The sequence below is a fragment of the Actinia tenebrosa genome, unplaced genomic scaffold, assembly GCF_029948245.1.
Source record: "Actinia tenebrosa isolate PJP-AT-01 unplaced genomic scaffold, QUT_ActTen_1.0 PGA_scaffold9__36_contigs__length_13948895, whole genome shotgun sequence".
Lineage (NCBI taxonomy): Eukaryota > Metazoa > Cnidaria > Anthozoa > Actiniaria > Actiniidae > Actinia > Actinia tenebrosa.
Window position 1 is genome coordinate 8,555,642 of NW_028292586.1, and position 20,834 is coordinate 8,576,475.

Sequence of the window (20,834 nt, forward strand, 5' to 3'; positions counted from 1 at the left end):
CTTTTCCTTAGAGGCAAGGATAAAGGCGTGTGTTTTGGCATTGACACGCAAGAAAGAATCTGGTATGTCAAGCAAGGAGTTTTAGTATTTAGTGTAAATTCTGTCAAATGCTTATACTAATAACATTGGATTGTAAAAGTCAATCAGACAGCTAAAGTCAGTGATTATGACAAGCTAAGCATTCAAAAAGCTTTACGTTAACTCGTTATAAAGAATATGTTTGACTAAGAGCTCCTAGTGGTAAAGCAAAAGCAGTAGTTGGGTAAAGCAAGAATTCATTAAGAGAAACTAGCTTATTGTAAATGAGATTTGTGTTCTTAGGTCGAAAACGTACTAAATTCAGCAGAAAGAAATATTTACGACCAGCAGGGAGGGGATGGCGCCCACAAATGTTGATTTTGGCAATGATATAGGTATAACCTGTATACCGCGGTGATCATGATTGCGAGGATACTTCTATATCATAAAACAGATGGAAGATGCGACAGAATTTTCTTTTTTGCTCAGAGATGTTTTATTTCTTTCGACCTAATTAGTATTAGGTATTACAATATGCGTATCCCAGCAGTTATCATTTATTTGTCATAAGATATTTGGTGTTAAAGGGAATCGAAAAGCAGATCATTTGCCCAAATTTCACAAATGTTCTCTGCACATCTGTCGAGCAAATTCGTCATGAAACCTCTTCTAATATCAATAAACATGTCTTTAAGATAATGTTCTGCCACTAATTAAAGTCAAGTTTATTCACAAATTTCGGCATGGGATTTTCGTTGTTTTCCTGTCTATTCTTTTATGGTTTATTAAAATCAAAGTTATCTTTCAGCGACTGGCATTACTTCCTGTCTATTCTTTTTCGCTTATCAGTCAAAGACCAAGTTCACACGAAGACCAAGGTTTCGCAATGAAGAGTCTAGCCCCTAGGATTATAATGTTCCTCTTTCAAGCTATGTAGAAGGTTTCGTCCATAGCTAAACGATTTGAGATCTATAATATTTTTGAGAGCTTTTTTCATTAATATCATTTCACTTCGTGCTTAACAAAATGTTTGAAAATTTAGAAATTTTAAACTTTTAAGTAAAAAAATAGTAGAATATTTTCTTATCAACTGCCAGTTCATTTTCCATCTTTCTTTCACTTGGAGAAAACTTCCTTATTTTGAATAGTAGTTACAATAGTTTAAATGCCGTAAACTGCTTTATATCAAACAAAATCTAAAACAGAAGCCTTTTTCCTGTCTGGGCGGTTTACTTACGGATATCTATGGCCGCCCATGCAGTATAAAATAATAAATATCAATTATTATTCCTATTCATTCTTCACAGAAATTGAATTGAATTTTCCTAATTCGACTTTATATGGCATTTATTTTCTCTATCAGTATGTTGGGACAGTAATATTGAAAACGTTTCACATCCTTAGGCATATTACTTCTTTAAAATATGACTGTCAGAGAGCACAGGTTAATGTAGTAAAAAAAATGGCTGGATTTCTCAGGTTGTATTTTTCAACAATCGATGAAAGCCTTTTTAGAGGTTTATTGAAGGGAAGGAAGTTGGATGTCAACAATGTATGAGTATAAACAAATATTCTTTGAAATATACTTTCAGCATGGATGGCGATTACATAACTATCCAATACACTATTCCTATCGTCTAGAATATTATATGCTGTTATTGTAAAAAAAGCACTTGCCATATTCTTATAAATGATGTGTCATGCATTTTGTTTTTCAAAAGGAAACGAAGAAAATGAATGGTTCAAATTCCACTGTTCTTCGTAACCCAAGCGTGGGCTTACTGTGGTGCAGCGCCTTCTCATTCCAAGCTATCGGTATCCTCGTTAGTAACTGCATGACAATCGTCACGTTTGGTTTGAACAAGCACCTTAGGAAACGTAGCGTTTATCTGCTCATCAATCTCTCAATAGCAGACTTCCTCGTGGGGATACTGCCATTACCTCTTTATATATATATTGTTGGTCTACATTATTCAACATGGTCCAAACCATCACCTCGAGTGCACGTTATTATATACCATGGTTATCACTATCTAGATATATTTACAGGTTTAACGTCAATCATGAATCTTGCTCTTATTTCTCTGGAGCGCATGCTCGCAACGGTGTGGCCATTACGTCATCGAGTTACGACATCTCGAGCTTACGTCAGCATCATTATCTCCACGTGGATATTCGCTGCGATGGTAGCAGCTGTGACGACGTATATTAATGGTTTCTTTGAAGACCACGCCGTCTATGCAGCTTGGGTTCCTTTCTCTTTTCTATTATCTTCACTCTTCTTGATAATCATTTCATATTCTGTGGTTTTCGCGAACTTTAAGCTTTGCAGTCAAAGAATGGCTGGAAAGAATCGTGTGAGGCAGAATCACTACCAGAACAAGAAACTTGCCAAGACATTACTTATCGTTTCCGCTGCGTCGATCCTAGCCTGGTTCCCCTTCGCTATTATAAATGGTATTCATTACTACACTTATTTACACATCAACGAAACTGCCCTAAATGTTATTAAACTTTTACATTACATGAACTCCCTTATCAATACTTTTATTTATGCCAGCAGAATGCCAGAGTTCCGAGCTGCACTATTTCGCTTGACGTGTAAATGTTGTCGACTGGGGCAAAACTCAATGACAAAGCCTCCGTCTATTCACATGATTGACACCAGGAATAATATAGTTTATGGTCGGGTACAAGACAGCACAGTGAAAAACTTATCGAATACTCCAACATCGACATAGACCACGCCTTCACGTCTTGTCCATCTAGAGTATAGACACTGCTATAATTGAGAGCTTCGGTGGCGCAATCTTAGTGCTCAGCTTTGGTGTGGAACGTCCCAGGTTCAATCCCTGGCTAATGCCAATATTGAGGTGTCAAAACCTGGCTCGGACGACAACGTTAAATAGCAGTCCCGTCTCCAATAAAATGGGATGTAAAAGCAACATTGAGAACACAACAAAACCCTGGCTGTGACCACTGTCAGTGCCAGCGATTGAGGCCGGCTTGCAGTATAGCACCGAAGCTTCTGGTGAATGAGGTCTCGAAAAAAGAGTATTACAATCAGTAAGTCCAATGGTACTGAATATGCAAGTGCTGGAAATGCAGAAAGGAAAGAAGTTATACATCACAGAACGGGAATAAAGTTATCGAATACCCCATTATCACCACGGGAATACCCTTATATCAACATAGACCACACCTTGATTGTCCATCTAGAATCTAGACAATGCTATAATGGGGTTATACGCCACAGCACGGATACACATATCGAATACCCCAATATCAACATAAACCACGCCTTGATTGTCCATCTAGAATCTAGACAATGCTATAATGGGGTTATACGCCACAGCACGGATACTCATATCGAATGCCCCAACATCAACAAAGACCACGCCTTGCTTGTCCATCTAGAATATTAACACTACTATGATTAATGAGGTTGTACACCACAGCACGGGGCTAAACATATTGAATGCCCCAACATCAACAAAGACCACGCCTTTAGTGCTTGTCCATCTTGAGTATTAAAACTACTATAATGGCTTTCTCAATCAAAAAAGAGGATAAAGCGCATCGAAAATACGAATATTAACCACTATCCTTGTTGATAATGTGGATCACGAATATAACTCTTATGCATGGTATACAGCCTGTTACAGCACGACAGCGCGTATATACTTAAATATCTCAACATCCACATGAGATGTGAAAACATTCCTACAGTTTCTATGTGGAACAAAGGACTACAGTCAAACTTGTATAAAGCTGGGAATTGTCAAGTGGCCGATAGATAGAGGTTGACCGCTTATAGAGCTAAAAAGTAGTGCAAAAAATCTTCTTTTTGATTTTGACAACAAGCTTTTTTATAGATGTTTTAACATGGTTAAAACCATTAAATAGAGGTTCTTCTCTATACCAAAACCTAACATCAACAAAGTTAATGAACACCAACACAGCCTTTCCCTTGATGGTGATCATCTTATGTCAGAGTAGATGGAGTTAATTACGAAAGACTAGGGGATAAACTCATCGAAATTTCTAAGCAAACTATAATTGTGTACATACGGTGTATAGCCTTTGCTGTATACCCGCATAAGATACGACGCATAGGATGCGTCAATTCAATAAGCTATGGCAGTTATTTATTAATTATTCGCCGAAGGCGAAGTGATTATCGGGGAATATTTACCGAGACGCGAGTCTTTGAGCGGCGAGATGAATATTCCCCAATAATCACTGAGCCTGAGGTAAGTAATTGTTTCAGTATAAATACACAGGTGATTCTTTCAAAGAAAGAAAAGAAAGAAGATAAAAGGTATTTTTTTCCGGTAAAAGCAACAAAGCGGCTGGCCGCCATTTTGGATTTTCGCTCGAGGTGATTATCGTGTGATAGTGTGAGTTTCTTGACCAATCAGCGCGCGAGATTTTCTATAATCACCTGCGTGTTTTTACTAAAATAAATATGCATCAAAACAATTATCGCACTATGTAAGTTAAATGTAAAAAGAAATCAAATGAATAAACACTGTCTAAATATAAAAACAGATAACTAAATAAATTTAACCCTAACCGAATGTAAATCAGTTAAGTCGTCAAATAGATAATGCACTAACATTCACTAACTTAAAATATTCTAGGGCGAAAATCTTTTACGAAAGTACCCAATCCCTTACCTGGTGGTATTGGTGCATGAATTCGTTCTCGTACCCGGCGATTTTCTTTGGCACTTAAACAAGATAAAAAAAAAAAAATTATCGAAAGGACAGCACAGGGAGGAAGGTAGAAACTTCCCCTTTATCCCGATACGAACATTTTCGCGCGCCCTTTCGTGGGAATGTCTGTTGGATAATATGCCAGAGGGTGTTATAGCAGCACTACACATATCACATGGTATACTAAAGTATACTATGTCTTCAAAGCGTCGGTGTAGCTAGTTATTAAACAATTATTGGATGAGGTTTTGATGATATCTGGAATTATCAATTTGCTGTGACACTGATAATCCCGGATATCTTTAAAACCGAATTCAATAAATGTTTATTTTTGGGCTGAATTTGATGAATTAGGGCCTTTCAGGTGAAAAACATATAAATCATACGAACAAAGTTAAAGATTCTGAAAGGAAAATGGTAGCAAAAGATAAAAACAATAAATAAATGATTGCAAGATATTTTATCAAGGGATGGTTAAATTTACCTCGGCCTCTTGATGTGCGCAGACACAGGTCTTACGCGTCGACTGCCTTCTGATCCACTTCGATTGTGCTAAAAATAAAATAAAATGAAAAATAATAGCTCAAAATAAGAAATATCATAACTATTACCATAACTAATATGATAATAGTTAGTTCATTAACAAATGAAATTTGATGATTCACTGAGTAAACAAGAGAAAAGGTAAGCTAAGATTGAGCCTGAGCCACCTGTGGTACGTGGTATCATAATTTATTACACATTTAGATTCGATGAGCGTGATATAGCCGTGAATAAAAACCATATTAGTGAAGTGATACGATATCACTTCACGGTAAAATGGAAACTTTAAATTACACCTAACGCACGTAGACCACATTTATTTCTCTTCGGCACACCTGCAAGTTATCTGAACCTATAGATCCAGAACATGTCACTGATCTGTATGTGCATACTCCAACCATTTACGAGTATTACACAAATGAAAAACTGATCATTCTGACAGGTAGTTGTCTCTTCCTCCCCCATGATCAAAAATATTATGAAATACAATATATTAAGATAAGATGAAACAAAGATAAAATTAAATACTACTTAAACACTAAGATTATAGATATGCAAACACTGAAATAAGGTACTGATAATTGCTCCTCCCGAAATCTCCTCCATCATATTCGCTTGTTTTCTAAGATTAGCTGGTAAACTATTCTACACCAGACCTTCACTCAATACTTTTTTTACTTACAAGTTATAAAATTCTAATTACAAAACCTAGATTGAGAATAGTAAGCAAATATCCTCAAGAACCTCTTTTATTAAAACTGAGAGGAATTTAGTCTCGATCTAAAGTGGCTAAACGATAAACAGTCATAGAGCAATGAGTTTATAAAAGGACCTTGTAAAGCGCGCAAACGCCCGCGAAATTTCGCGGATTCTGCGGATAACTGTCTGAAACATATTCTGATACTTTAGAAGCTAAATCTATTTTGCGCTTAAGATAACTGATTTAAATTTCGGGTTCTCATTGGTGGAAGCGCGTGCTTTATGAGAGCACACAGCACTTGCACGCGCTTTCAGTTGCGTTATTTCTATCTAAGATAACGTGCGCGCGCGCTCTCTATTTCTTCATTATTGTAAAGCTATTAAAACACGAGTTTAAGGGAACTGTGTGAAAAGCAAGCGTTTACTTTTTTTCTTTTTCTTTTTCTTTTCTTTTTTTTTTTTTTTTTTTTTTTTCCACTAAGGTTTCAACAACCAAATTTCGATCCAATCCTTGATGAGGGCGTTGTTCACCGACTGATTATAGAGGCCTTAAGATCCGACGACGAGTAAGAGAGCGATTAAGAGTACGAGTTTCTAACTTTTCAAGATTGGCACTGTCATTTCGTATTCGTGGTTGTGTACGTAGATTGAAACTTTAAATTGTAAAAAACCGAAAATCGACTACGATTTAGTGTTAACCACGTGTACAGGACCAATCTTAAAACTCGTACTCGTACTCGATCTCGTACTCGTCGTCGGATCTAATGGTCACTATTATCATCTCACAGCGAGCCAGTACGTGCATAAGGCGTTCACCCTATTCTTCCAACTCGCCTCTGCTCTGAGAGTACCGCTTTAGCCGCATTCTCCCAGGATGATTTCAATGTAGGACTCGATCATAAGTCACTGATTTTCTTTCCACTCAATAATAAAAAATCTGTGGTTAGGTGCTTAGTAATCAGAAGAAGAAGAAAAGATGGTAGTCAATTGTTATCAGCTGCACTAAAAAAGGTGCGTTGGTCAATGAAACTAATAATATGAAAAATATCGATTAAACTGAACAGCGAGAATTATAGCAAAAAGAAAACATACGAAAGGAAAGGTCATTTCTGTTAGTCAAATATTCGAGTGTTGTTTAGTTTATTGACTCTTTATAATTGTTTTAAAACCGCATCGTTACCTAGGTAACGCCTTTTAATAATATCAAGTTAAAGACCATAAGGTCAACATTGATTTTTGATTATTTATCTTTCTGTTTAAGACGCCTAGTATATTTGAACAAATATTGAAAGCCCCGACGTTATTGATCTGCCGGGCGCTTTTGATCTCTCTATTCGAAATGCCTAACCTGGGTCCTTAAATAGCGTTAAAAAACTTTAAATAGAGGGATATGAAGATGGCACTTGAACAGAAGGCAATAAGTTGTTTGCCGTAGAAATCATGGCCTTAAAAAGTTAAAATTAATTGCATTCGTAGCGTAAATGTCGTTTCCTAAGAAGTTGTTTGCTTGTTTAGTTTTTGTCTTGGTTTTTGTTTTGTGTTTTCGATATTGTTTTTTGTTTTGTTTTGTTGTTTTTTTTCCCTCGTCTTTCCCCCCGCTTTTTTCCCCTTTTTTTCCCTTTTTTTTTTTTTTTTTTTATTCGTTTTTTCATTAATTCAAAGGCGCTTTTTTTTGTCAAACCATATTGTACCTCCTTTTTCTTCATCAAGTTCCTTTGAGACTAATTTCGTTTTTTCGTACCAGCTGAGACTGAAATATGTCACACAAGTGTGTGGTAAATTATATATTATATTTATAATCGTCAAACAAGCCCCTATAAAAACAGAAAGAATAGGTTAAATCTTCCAGAAACAACTCAAGGCGATAGAGTCGGAAGCGCACGTCCTCTGCTAATGCTTCGAGCCTTCTATGTTTCCAAACCAGCTGGGAATGATTTTTAAAACGTGTCGTTTCGTTATCTCTAGATTTTGGGTGAAGATACCAACTATCCAATAAAATAATTTGCAAACAAGGATATCTGAAAAGGGTTCGTCTCCTTTTGGTGCCTGCCTCACATTTCCAGAGCAAAACAACATACCAGTCATATATTTTTACTTTTCAAAGTGGAACAACAAGAAAAAAAATGAACTGTTCCTCCAGCTATCGAATTCAGACTGATCTGGCCACAAGATTCATCTACGTTCTTATCAACGTTTTTACTGCGTTGCTAGCCATCGTTGGCAACTTTTTCCTTCTCTTTGTAGTTTTCAAATCTTATCGTCTCCGAACAACATCCAATTACTTCCTATGTTCGCTAGCAGTAGCGGATTTTTTGGTTGGTCTAATCGCTTCACCGCTGAATATCCTACGAATAGAGCCCTCAATTCCAGCCAGTTATCTACCGGCAATCGGAAAGATTTTTGACTTCTGTGTATTACAAACCTTAATGGCGACAACATTCAACCTAGTACTAGTAAGTATTGACCGATATATTGCCATAAAATGGTCTTTACAGTACTTGACGATTTTGACGACGAAATTCGTTTCAGTAGCTATTGGGATCACTTGGACATCCTCGTCGTTACTAGCCTTCCCGGGTTTGTTTATCTACGGAGAAGGTTTGATGATCCACTGGCTGGTGACTGTACTGGTCACTCTAATCTTTCCGCTTGGGATTATTTGTTTCTGTTATGTGGAGATTTTAAAGATAACAAAGGCACAGCAAAAGACCCATGCTGTAGTACTACAGAGCGGAGAGCAAATATGTAACGAATCTGAAGCCCGCAACAATATCAAAAACCGGAAAGCTTCTTTAACCTTTGCAATTATAACTGTGGTATTTCTGGTTTCATTCGCGCCCAATTTGATCTGTAATGTATTTTACGCCTTTACGTTCCAGCCTTGTAGCAAGATACCTGAATACTTCTATTGGACAAATACAATAATGTTTATTAGTTCATCATTGAATCCACTGCTTTACGGTGCAAGAAGTCGCGACTTTCGACTTGCTTTTAAAAGGATAACCTCGAATTTTCGAGTCGGCAGCCATGGATAGATAAAGGACGGTCAAGAACCGGACGAACATCGTCATCATAATGAGAAACAATAGTGAAGAGAAGAGAATGTGCTTTCAAAATACGAAATCCTTGAAAGTATATAGCTAATGAAATAATGATAAATCATACAACAACATTAACAAAGTCAGCAGTAGCAACAACAATAAGGAAGAGATCAATAACGAAGCAGACAGCAAAAGTAATTACCGTGACTAAAAGTGGCATCAATTTGATAATATGAAGTATCAGAAAAGTGTCAAGAAGGGATTATGGACAACGATTGTAATCATAGATCTGAAGCAGAACAGCTGTACAGAGCCTTGATCAACGCTCAAAAAATGTTCAGTAAAGACTTTAATATAGGTACTTGGCCGAAAAGAGGAGACTACATGAAACTTGAAAAGCAGAAAAGAGCAGTTCAATCAAACCATTTTTTTTTAACATTTTCTGCAAAAAGAGTGGAAAAGACGAAAAGACAGAAAATAGTGAAATGATTACAAAACCATGAGAATGTAGGGATGATTGAAATCAAAGGACGGTTGGTTATTAAACAAAATTGGGCAATGAATTATGTAAAATTCATTTTGAAAATATATAGCATAGAGTAAGCTTACAAAGATTTAGCGACACAAAAATCCGCAAAACATCTTATACACCGTTTGTCAGTAATACTTCATACTCAGGCCAAAGTCCAAAGACCCTTTAGTTATAAAATCGCGCGAACTGTACAAAATAGTTTTTAAGGCTACTTTATGATAATATTACCAGCTGCGGGATTAATTTTTTCACTTGAAGATTCTCATTAAATATTCAATTCTACTATTGATGGCGACTGGAAAGTGGAAATATTTAAGAATAAAAGTGTCAAATTTTCTCTTTCTTCAGTATTATCTATTATTAAATTGTATAGCCAATGAAACTTATTCTCATTAATAATTTATGATTATGATATTTTTATTGACAATCGTAAAAATTAAAATTAAAAAATAAATAAATTCGAAAGTCTTATTTATCATACACCTATGACTTAATATGTCTCAATATTCGCTCAATATGTACATTTCCTATAGTCATTAAGAAGATTTCCGTCGTTTAAAGTGTCTTACCATTAGAGCTTGACTTTCTAATCGATGTACTTTATCATCTGTAAACATGACTAATATCGCAACATCTCAACTTTTAACAATCAATTTTTAACACGCTGACATTACTGAAAATGACTCCCCTTATTTTTTCTATTTTCTGTAAACTGAAAGAATACGCATGTGCAATCACCAGCAAAATATAAAACATGGAAGGGCACGTGCGATGCATAAGACTGAAATCGTTTTCGTCTTCCTTATTTTCGAGGTCATTTCGAAAGCTCTTTAAATGACTTGATAGCCGACTACCTTTAAAAGGAATACTGACAGCAACGCATTACATTTCCAAACTGATTATTGAACAACATTTCCGTAGAACAGCGGGGAACTATTTATCGTGAGGCTGAGTGTCCGCGACTAAAATTTTTTAAACATGATCTTTAGATTCTCAGTTTTAATAGGATGACAATGAAGATATCGACACAGTGTGTGATTAAATAAACATCGATAAATATGGCAGTGGGTAAAAAATTGCCGTGTATCATCCGCCAACGTATTGATTATTCTTTTGAGCTTGGTAATGCAAATTAAGGCATTAAAAAAAAGTGTTCAGAAAGCTGAAGATAAGATGTGTTAGGGTTTGAGATAGCTGAATTGCTCAATCCTTATCAAACGTTGTGAATAAGTTGAGTGTATAACTATATAAGATGCTTTTATATGGACTTTAGTCTTTAATCCACCAGCCAAAAGTTAAAAGCGATTCATTGACCTTGACCACGTACATCCCCCAAGAGAATATATAAAAACCAAAGGGTCCATGAGCTAACATCTTTGTTCGAAAACCCTAGAACGCATCTCAGGAAGTGACCACGATTTTATCCTATCCATTACAAAAATCCTCCCCCCCCCCCCCCCCCATCCTTCTTCCTAGCCCCACCCTCCCCCCTCCCCCCCCCCCCCCCCCCCCCCCCCAAACAAATCACCAGATTACAGCAATGACCTTCAGATGTTGATTTTGATAATAAAATTTTAAATAATATATTCAAGTTTTATTTTCAATTGTCAATTTTAATTCTTTTGAACACTTTTGAAATGCTTTAAATCAGTCTGAATCAAGATCTGTGGTAGCCTCCTTCGCAGCCGTTCTTAAAACGTTGCGTGACGACCCTAAGAACGGCTGCGAAGGAGGCTAGATCTGTGGTTACAGGTTCAGTTGTTAGCTTTATTATGCTTTCAAAAAGCTTACCTGTGCAGATGTAATTCTTGATCGAGGAGGCGTGGGAACGGTTTGTGTTGAAAGAGGAACTTCGCGTTTGATGGGAGCTGAACTTGGTCTGGAAGGACGCTGTTTCTAAATGAAAAGATAAGCCAGAAACTTTGAATCACTGATGCTATTTCAGTGCTATTATGATATTAAACCGGTTCCAAAGTATTTTGGACTTTTCCATTTTAGAAAAATAGAAGCGATTTGTTATCATTATCGCAGGTTAAAGTAATCCATGCCTTCATAATGTACATATTGTAAACACAGATATTTTGCCTGTTGATTAAAGTAAAGGAGAACCATACTTGCGTATTGCCTATTTATTGAAGTAGCTTCCAAAGTCCCTCTCTTAGGTTTTCAAACCAAAAAAATTGAATTTTCGCTGAAGTTTGCTAGTGTTTAAAAAAATTAATCAACAACGAATGGCGGTTCATCCATTGGCATGTTAGTTTGGCTAATAAAATAATAATAATAATAATAACAATAATAATAATAATAATAATAGTAATAATAATAATGATAGTAATAATAATAATGATAGTAATAATAATAATAATAATAATAATAATAATACAAAATTTATATAGCGCTATTTCCTGAAGCTCAATAGCGCTTTACAATATATCTAAAACTTATAAATGTTAACATAACTAATTTACGGGAGAAGTACATCAAAAAACTGTTTAAAAAGATGTGTTTTTGTATTGTTCTTAAAAGTAGGCAATGAGCTGCTCTGGCGGACATGATCTGGAAGAGCATTCCAGAGTTTCGGTGCTGCATATGAAAAAGACCTGTGGCCATAATTTACCAGTCTTGCAGGTGGTTGCCTCAGCAGATTTTTAGAAGCAGACCTCAGGTTCCTTGACGGTTTGTATGGCTGTCTTGCAGGTGGTTGTCTCAGCAGATTTTTAGAAGCAGACCTCAGGTTCCTTGACGGTTTGTATGGCTGTCTTGCAGGTGGTTGTCTCAGCAGATTTTTAGAAGCAGGCCTCAGGTTCCTTGACGGTTTGTATGGCAATCTTGCAGGTGGTTGTCTCAGCAGATTTTTAGAAGTAGACCTCAGGCTCCTTGACGGTTTGTATGGCTGTAATATTTCGTTGATGTAATTAGGTGCTCAGCCGTTAAGCGCTTTGTATGTCATCAGAAGAATTTTGTAATTAATGCGCTGAATAACAGGAAGCCAGTGAAGCTGCATTAGCACAGGTGTTATATGGTCATACCTTTTAGTATGACTAATAAGACGTGCAGCAGCATTTTGAACATTCTGCAGTCGGCCAATTAAGAATTTAGGCAATCCATATAATAATGAGTTGCAGTTATCTAATTTTGGAGTTATAAATGCATGTATTAATGTTTCGGTGTCAGTTAGAAATAGGCAATCCCGTATTTTGCTAATTTTTCTTAGATGGAAAAAGCATGTCTTGCAAATATTGGTAACATGTTTGTCTAGGGACATATGCTCATCAAATGTAACTCCAATATTTCTTGCAAAAGTAGTAGGATGGATCTGCTCGCCAGATACATCGATATAATCTATTGATGGAGGTGGACGGTGGCGAGCACTAAGGATCAGAAGCTCCGTCTTATCTCTGTTTAGTTTCAGATTATTGTTAACCATCCATGAGTCTATGTCGCGTACACACGCTTCGATTTTTGCTATGGAGCCCGGTTGATCAGTAGTTGTTGGTTTGAAAGAGAGATAGAGCTGGGTGTCATCAGCGTAAAGATGAAAGTTAAGACCGTGACGTCTGATAATGTCCCCTATAGGTGAAGTGTATATCAGGTATAACATCGGTCCTAGTACTGATCCCTGAGGAACACTATAACGACGTTCCTTTGCCATTGACCTAATTCCGTCTATCATGACAAATTGCTTCCGGTCTTTGAGGTAAGAACGAAACCAGCTCAGCACTTTACCCTTTATTCCAAAATGCTTAGACATCCTTTTAAGCAACAATTCATAAACAACTGTGTCAAAAGCAGCCGACATGCCTAGCAGCAAAAGAGCAACACATTTCTGATTATCAATCTCACGGAGAATGTCATCTTGTACTCTCAAAAGAGCTGTCTCAGTACTGTGGAAGCGTTTGTAAGCCGACTGAAGAGATTCCTCAAGGTCGTATCGGAGATATTATCTTTCATTCGACAGGCGACTGCGTTTTCAATTATCTTCGATACAACTTCAAGATTTGAAACAGTATTGAAATTGGGATATTTTTCGATATCTAAGGGACTCTTTCTTTACTTTCGGTTTAACCAAAGCTTTCGTCAGTCTAGTTGGCATGGATCCCTATTGGAGCGACATTGTAGTGATTTTAGTGATAACGAGTAATAGTGTGGTTTTGCACTCTTTTAGAATCGTGGCTGGTATAGGGTCAAGCTCGCAAAATTTTTTGCCAGCCTTACCCATGAAATCATCAACCTCCTTTTCAGACACCATTCTGAACTCTGAGAATGAGACACATAAAATTTCCTCCTCTTCTATACAGGCTTGGATATGGCGGCTCACTTCATTGAATTCAGATCTTATATCAGCTATTTTTCCTTCAAAGAACTTTGCAAAATTATTTACTAGCTCAGTAGTAGAAGAAGTTGTTGGAAAGCGCTTCTCTGCTTTACGGTGGAGCAAATTGTCAACCGAGCTAAAAAGCACTTTAGGGTCTGACGAACTATCCGAAATTAAAGAGGAGTAGTAGCCTTTCTAATTTATTATTTTCTAAAATGGAAAAACCCAAAATACTTTGGAACCAGTTGTTATGCAATTATTCAGCCTCATACTAAATTGAGTACCTAAAGCCCAATCCCATCCCCAATTAACTTATGGGCAAAAACACTTTGCAAGCGTGTTCTAAAATTACGAATTAATTGATAAGTAGTTTCATCTGAAGCCTAAATGTTGCCAATTTGCTTCTATTCAAGCCTGTATAAGAGATCAGTGGTGATAACTAGTAGACGTAGCGTGGACTGCGTCGATGTTTCTGAATAAAACAGTAGGAACTTGTAGATAAACTGGATCACCGTAAAAAGCTTTGTGAAACTAACGTTTCGGACGTTAGTCCTTCGTCTTTTCACTCTTACATTTCATCCTGTTAACAATTCGATTAAACCCATCATTAATCAAAATTTTAATTTACTTCATTCGGACTCTACTACCGCTAATATTTTTAGTTAACGCCCTATGTTTTCTTTTAAAAGGGATCGTAATTTGCGTTCTTTTTTGATCAAAGATATAGAGATTACTTCATGGAAAGCGCGCGCGTACGGGATTTTCGCACGAGTTGGTGAAGTATCTGAAATCGAACGAGCGAGCGAAGCGAAAGAGTGAGATTTCAGATACAAAACCAACGAATGGGAAAATCCCGTACAAAGCGCTTTCCATGCTGTAATTTATTTAGTTTATACATACTGAGATTTTGTTGTTTTTATTTATTCACTTTTAATGGGTTCTCTAAAAAAATACAAAACTGCTGTATTTTAAAATTCTCCTTCGAAAAGCTAAAAGCTTGCTACATGTAAAAATATCACTATTTAAATCAAAAAACATATCTGGTACAAAGTAAATAGCAAAACGTTTAAATTCTAAACCAAATATGAAACTGTTCTTTAGAAAATAACGAAATAAGCAACCAAAATCAGTGGTCAATGAAGTCTTATAAACTTAGTTTGTCAAAACGGAGGGCTGTCTTCGTCTCGACGATTCAAACACACGCTTGATGCGTCATGAAGCAATGGGTCGACTCGGCGACTTGTTTAAAGTTTTTATTGTCATGTCAAACTGTCCTCATTGAAAAACTGCTCCACTGAATGGACCTGCTGCAGGGAAACTAGAACTTTTCATGAATGAAGATTCACGGCACTCGTTGCCCACTGCACTTTGTAAACTGGCCTTTTTTCTATAGACGTACTTGTAGTATTTCCACTCAGAATCAAAGACATGTTTTTCTGTTGTTCGTTTGAGATAGTTCTGCAATTCACTGATATACCCATTAAGCTCTTCTGGCGGGATTTTCTCGACTCTTCTCGTTTCATTTTTGGAGTTGAGAAACTCAGTCAGCAAACTTACATCTCTTCGTGTTTTGACAGAGTGTTTCTGTTTGTTTTTGTTTTTTTTTTGTTTTTTGTTTTTTTTTTTGGTCTTCGATAAACTTGTCTATAGGTTTGTCAAGAGACACAAAAAACTTCTTGATTGTTCAGCCATCCTCACAAATATCTCCTAGCTCTTGATTAGATAAGTTTAATTTGAACTACGAACAACTTGAATACACTGAAAGTATTTGAAAGCTGCTCGACAAAGCTACCCGCGATGACCGCGAAAACACGATTCGCTTCGACAGTGGTTTGCGATTGGACGAAACGCTTTTTTCACGTGTGACAAATCGTTTCGCTTTTCTGATTGGCTAAAAAAAGTCGCGAACTTGTTTTTCACACAGGGAAATTTGATAAGAAAATCTCAGTATGTATAAAATAAACTCTTCGCTCTGATAGTGACCCTGGTACTTTTCGCTTTTCGCGTAAACGTACACTTGTCCTTTTATTTCTTCACGTACCTCTGTTAAAGGCCCCAAATCGACTTTTAGTGTTACTGATCATTTTGATTGTACTTCTTCTAATGTAATTTACTGTATTCAATGTTCTCTTTGCAATTCATTATATATCGGCGAAACTGGCCGACGTTTAGGGGACCGTTTTAGAGATCACCTTTACGACATTCGTAAACAAGATCTTTCTAAACCAGTTTCCCGCCACTTTAATTCCGCGAATCATTCAGAATCTAACAGAATCTGGTTTAAGTTTATTACACGGCAGTAATAATTCCAGCAAAACTTTAGAAATGCGGCTTATTCACTCACTTGGCACTGTCAGTCCCCATGGGATGAATGAACGCTTCACTTTTAATTAGTCCTGCTTCGCTTTCCATTTTTCACTTATTGTTTTTTCGATCCTTTTGTTTCCTTTTGTCTCTTCATATGCTTATTTCTCATTGGTCACCTTCATTTTCCACCTTAGAATTTATTCGCCCCTTCTCATCTTTTCTTTCCACTTACTCCGACGAAGGACTAACGTTTGAAACGTCAGTTTCACAAAGCTTTTTACGGCAATCCAATTTATCGACAAGTTCCTACTGTATAACAGATCGTTGAGCTTTACTTCACCTTTCTTTATTTTTTATTTTTTACCATATACCTGTAATTAACTGTCCAGGGCGCGGTTGTCAGAAGCCTGGATAGCGCTATATCCGGCGAATAAATCCTTATCCAGTGGATAAGTCGATGCTGTTTTCCAATAAATTTATCCACTGGATAAGATTTGTTCGTCGGATAGCGCTATCCAGGCTAAGCACAACCGGGCTCAGATACATATAAATAACTGAAACAAGAAGGCCCTGATATCCACATACACAAAAATCGGGCCTGAGAATTTATGAAGACTTACCAGTAGTTTTCCATGAGGTGTGCAGTTACCGCCTTGTTCTTTGGCTGCTTTAGCCTGAGACATTACTGCCTTGGTTGGCCTTGTTATATCTCGACAATGACATCCTTCAACGTGACATGAGCAACGAGTAACTTCTTTGATTTGAGCAATTACATTCGAGTTTGTTTCTTTGGCGGGACCTCCTTTAGAGGGCCTTTCCTTGGGAGGTGTGTCAGGTATTTCCATCACAGGTTCTTTTACTTCGAGACCATTCTGAATAATGACCCCGAAAGAGTTGAGCAATTTACTGTTCTTATTATTCTGTGAAGATGTTTTTTCTTCATCAGGTGGCATTTTTGCTTCTTGAGCATCTATTTCCGGCTTGGGCACTTCTCCTTTCGAAATGTCCAAAATAGGATCTTCCGGATTGGGTATTTCCGGGTTCTCGAGATTTTTATTTTGAAATTTCCCTTGTATTAAAAGTTGAGTGGGCTTCTCAAGAACTTCATCACTGAATGAAACGGTCTTTTTAACGCTGGCAATGACTTCCGGCGAAAGGCAGCGTACATCTCCTTGGGAGAAAGACTTCCTTAAGGAAGATTTCTTAGGATTACGAGAGAGTGGACGGCGAGGTATTTTTTGGTCATGTTTCGATGGCTCATTTCCTTCTTGTAGTCCTTCTCTAGAATTCAATATCACATTTGAGTGTCGTTTTTGTACTTTTGGCTTTTTGGCAGATTTTGGTCGAGGTGGTTTACCAATAACCTTAAATAAGATAAAGAGTATTGTGAAATAGACGTGCAAGACATTAATTATTCTGGAATACACACATTGCCGGTTAGTTTGCACGGCCTGCAAGTATTTTTGGTTACCGCTGTTAGTCTAAGATGTCGACAGTATGTAGTAACCAGGGACATGGGGCCTGAGGAAGAGGGCGGGCCCCACTCTTGGACTGGTGATATGTTTATGGGAGAGAAGTGGAACGAGGTGTCATTTTGTTGAGAGAGACCACAAATGGAAATAAGGAATGCAACACTTTACATACGATAATTTCCCGGCTTATAAAGGGTGCCTCCGGCCTACCTTTGTAAATGCATATATATATATAAGGTATGTATTACTTATCCTTATCCTCATCATGCTGTCGTTGTTATTGTTACAGTGTGATAACTTTAAATATTATCTTATAACTCTACAATTATTTTACCTCGTTTGCCTTGCCGCTACAAATATTCTCATTCCCCGGTTCAGCTGAAGAGAACGCATTGCGTTGTTCACTCAGTCTCCGATTGACAGCTAAATCCCTAACGTCAAATAACTCAAATGTTTTCCCCTTCAGTACAAAGCCATCCTCTTCCTTTCGCCTCGTGGTCTTAGCAGACTGTACTCGTCTCTTAGGGCTTTGAAACCGTTCGAGTCCTAAATGTAGGTTACGTTCCATGACTTCATTTCGTGTCCTTGGAACATAGGGTTCTTCTACCCACATGTCTTCAGAAACACCTCCATCGAGATGCTGATCCTCTAAAACGTTATCAATGCCTATGTTCACCACACTTAACCCAGTGTTCTCCTCTCGGTGAGTAGCTTGTTGAGCTGTGTTTGGTGTGCTAAGAACACTTCTCAAGTCAATGTTATCGACTTTAACTTTATCGTTGAACATTTCAGAGAACATTTCTGACAGTTCTTCAGTCTCTTCTTTCTGCTTGGCAGCCAGTTCATCGAGAAATATTCCGCTTTTTTCGACATAGTCTGCTGAGAGGGCTCTGTCGTTTGATGAGGCATTCAAGGGCGTGTTTCTAAATGATTCTTCATCATCGGTGCCATACTCAATATCGGCCGTAGGAATCTGAAATACGAAGGATTTCGATCCAGTTGATGACAATGAGGACATTTCTCCTGACTGGCATACTGCTTTCAAGTCCTCGTCTTCCTCCTCATCACTATAATCATAGAATTCATATTCTAATGATCCGTCTTGTAATAAATGTTCATCTTTTGGAGGACTAAAATCAATAGGAGATCCGGGTACTTCTGGTGACCCTCGTGGGGGTTTGGGTAAGGCACTTGCATCCGTGTCATCCTGACCATATGCAGAATATTTCCTCAATCCTTCCAGGGTTGCTTTTTGTGTCTCTTCCACAAGCTGAGGGTCCAAGTGTAGAAGACATGCCCCTAAAACAAAACAAAAAAAAACACCATACATAAATAATAACAGTTTTTTACAGGCCCACTGAAAACGGCTACCACAAGTGTTCCAAATAGCTAATGCTCAAAAACAACACAAAAACAAACAAAGAAACAAAGAAACAAAACAACGACAGCAACTTCACTTGACGTCATTTCCTATTTCGTGTGAAATGTCCATCACCTGAATCGCAAGTTTTCAATAGAATTCTTTTTGGCTAACAGCACAAAAAGAATCAGATTGAAATCCAGCATTGAAAACCAATACGTTATCGATGTTGTACAGTGAATCACTTTGCAATTTCACAAGTAACCAGGCTAAGACATTTTCAGGAAAGAAAAAGTAGTGAGAACCCCGGCGGCAGCAAATCTCCAAAGTAAAAAGAGCGGTCATCGTCCAGAAGGTCTACTGTTACAATTTGCGCCGTAATAGCAGTCCGTCAAGTCCCCCGAAATAATCATCTTAAAGCGCATTGAGATTATGAAATGCGCTCTATAAAGAATGGCAATAATTATTACTGTTGTAACATACCTTTGTATATCTGTTGACTTGCAGACTGTGAAGAACTACTTTGACGAAGTTGGGGGCTTACATTTTGACCTTTAACTACAGATAATAAATTAGATACAACAGTGTCATGTCACTCCTGTAAGGAGCTTTAGTATATTTTTACAAAAGTGAATATAATAAATCCGGCGCGTTCGTGGGTCACAATTTACGTCTTATCTGCCATATAATCACCTACAGGCAGGTGAATACAACGCGCACACGCTATATTTAGATTACAATTATCATTTAATAAAATTTTTGTCATGACTCATTACTTTGAAATTTTCTTCCTTTTTCGTGAATCTTTCACTTAACAGGTTCAATGTAACATACTGTAACACTTCACTTTTATATTCTTAAAATATTAAGTAATGTAAAACACCAATACATGTTTTAAAATATTATGGAAATAATAAAATTGGGCAACATTTTGTTTCAAGAAAATACTACACACCAAGTGATTTTGGCCATTCCCAAAATCCCAGCAATTCCCCTTTCCCCCTCCATAAAAAAGGGATATTTAGCAATTATTCGAGTCTTCGAGCGAAGAGGTAAATATTCTCCATATTCACTGAGCCTAAGGCGAATAATTTTAATTATAAGTTAAAACTTATTTTTATATACAATAATTCAATAAAAACAAACAAACATAAACTTGCAGTTAACATGTTATTTTCACGTGTGAAAATAACACCATTGCGATGGCTATTCGAAAATACACGAAAAGAATTGCCTGAAAAAGCCAAAACATACTTTCATTGATAATTACATAATAAACAGAATATTATATGGGCGCTTGGAGATATGAAATTTATCTTCTCGTGTTGAAAATCTCTCACTCGTTCGCTGCGCTCACTTGTGAGAGATCTTTTCAACACTCGAAGATAAATTTCGTATCTCCGCGCGCCCATGTAATATCCTCTATATATTCACCTCCAATTAACCAATGAGCGAGCGTGTTCTTAGGAAGTACACAAGTTGGTATGTATGCTAATATATATTAAATAGTCCAACTTACTGGCTATAAAGTTTTTTACAGGATGACCTTGCTGTTGTTTTTCCTGTGTAGGGACCTCAGGGGTGTCTTCAGCACAACAAACTATTGCAGAATAAGGTATTTTCTTCTGCTTAGGCCGGTGTCTAGCCTGAGTGTACCTTTGCTTTGGCTTCTTGTCATGTTGGTGCTTTACTAGTTCTGGGACAGACATTTCTATGTTGCTATAAACAATAAAACTATTGTTTAGTAAATAAATGTGAATTGGTGTTTTTGACTCAAATAGGTGCCTCCCCCTGGGACTTTCGACTCTTAACCAATCTTTTGTAACCAA

General features: G+C 37.1%; 3 protein-coding genes across 3 annotated transcripts in view; 2 read left to right on the forward strand and 1 right to left on the reverse strand.

Moving 5' to 3' along the window:
- The window catches only part of LOC148904698 (uncharacterized), a 33,235-nt gene that overhangs the window by 9,104 nt on the left and 3,297 nt on the right, over positions 1 to 20,834 (reverse strand). The window contains exons 3-9 of the mRNA XM_089024902.1: positions 20,525 to 20,724; positions 19,489 to 19,563; positions 17,980 to 18,944; positions 16,794 to 17,537; positions 11,343 to 11,447; positions 5,221 to 5,288; positions 4,698 to 4,750 (exon numbers count right to left, since the gene is read on the reverse strand). Coding sequence (XP_088881028.1) covers positions 4,698 to 4,750; positions 5,221 to 5,288; positions 11,343 to 11,447; positions 16,794 to 17,537; positions 17,980 to 18,944; positions 19,489 to 19,563; positions 20,525 to 20,724 — 2,210 coding nt within the window. The remainder of the gene's footprint in view (positions 1 to 4,697; positions 4,751 to 5,220; positions 5,289 to 11,342; positions 11,448 to 16,793; positions 17,538 to 17,979; positions 18,945 to 19,488; positions 19,564 to 20,524; positions 20,725 to 20,834) is intronic.
- Positions 1,800 to 4,503, forward strand: LOC148904699 (adenosine receptor A3-like). The gene has a single exon (XM_089024904.1). The coding sequence runs from the start codon at positions 1,854 to 1,856 to the stop codon at positions 2,757 to 2,759; it is 906 nt and encodes a 301-aa protein (XP_088881030.1). The 5' UTR covers positions 1,800 to 1,853; the 3' UTR covers positions 2,760 to 4,503.
- Positions 7,853 to 9,870, forward strand: LOC116303519 (melanocortin receptor 4-like). The gene has a single exon (XM_031713074.2). It carries the CDS (start codon positions 8,102 to 8,104, stop codon positions 9,011 to 9,013), a length of 912 nt encoding a protein of 303 aa, XP_031568934.1. The 5' UTR covers positions 7,853 to 8,101; the 3' UTR covers positions 9,014 to 9,870.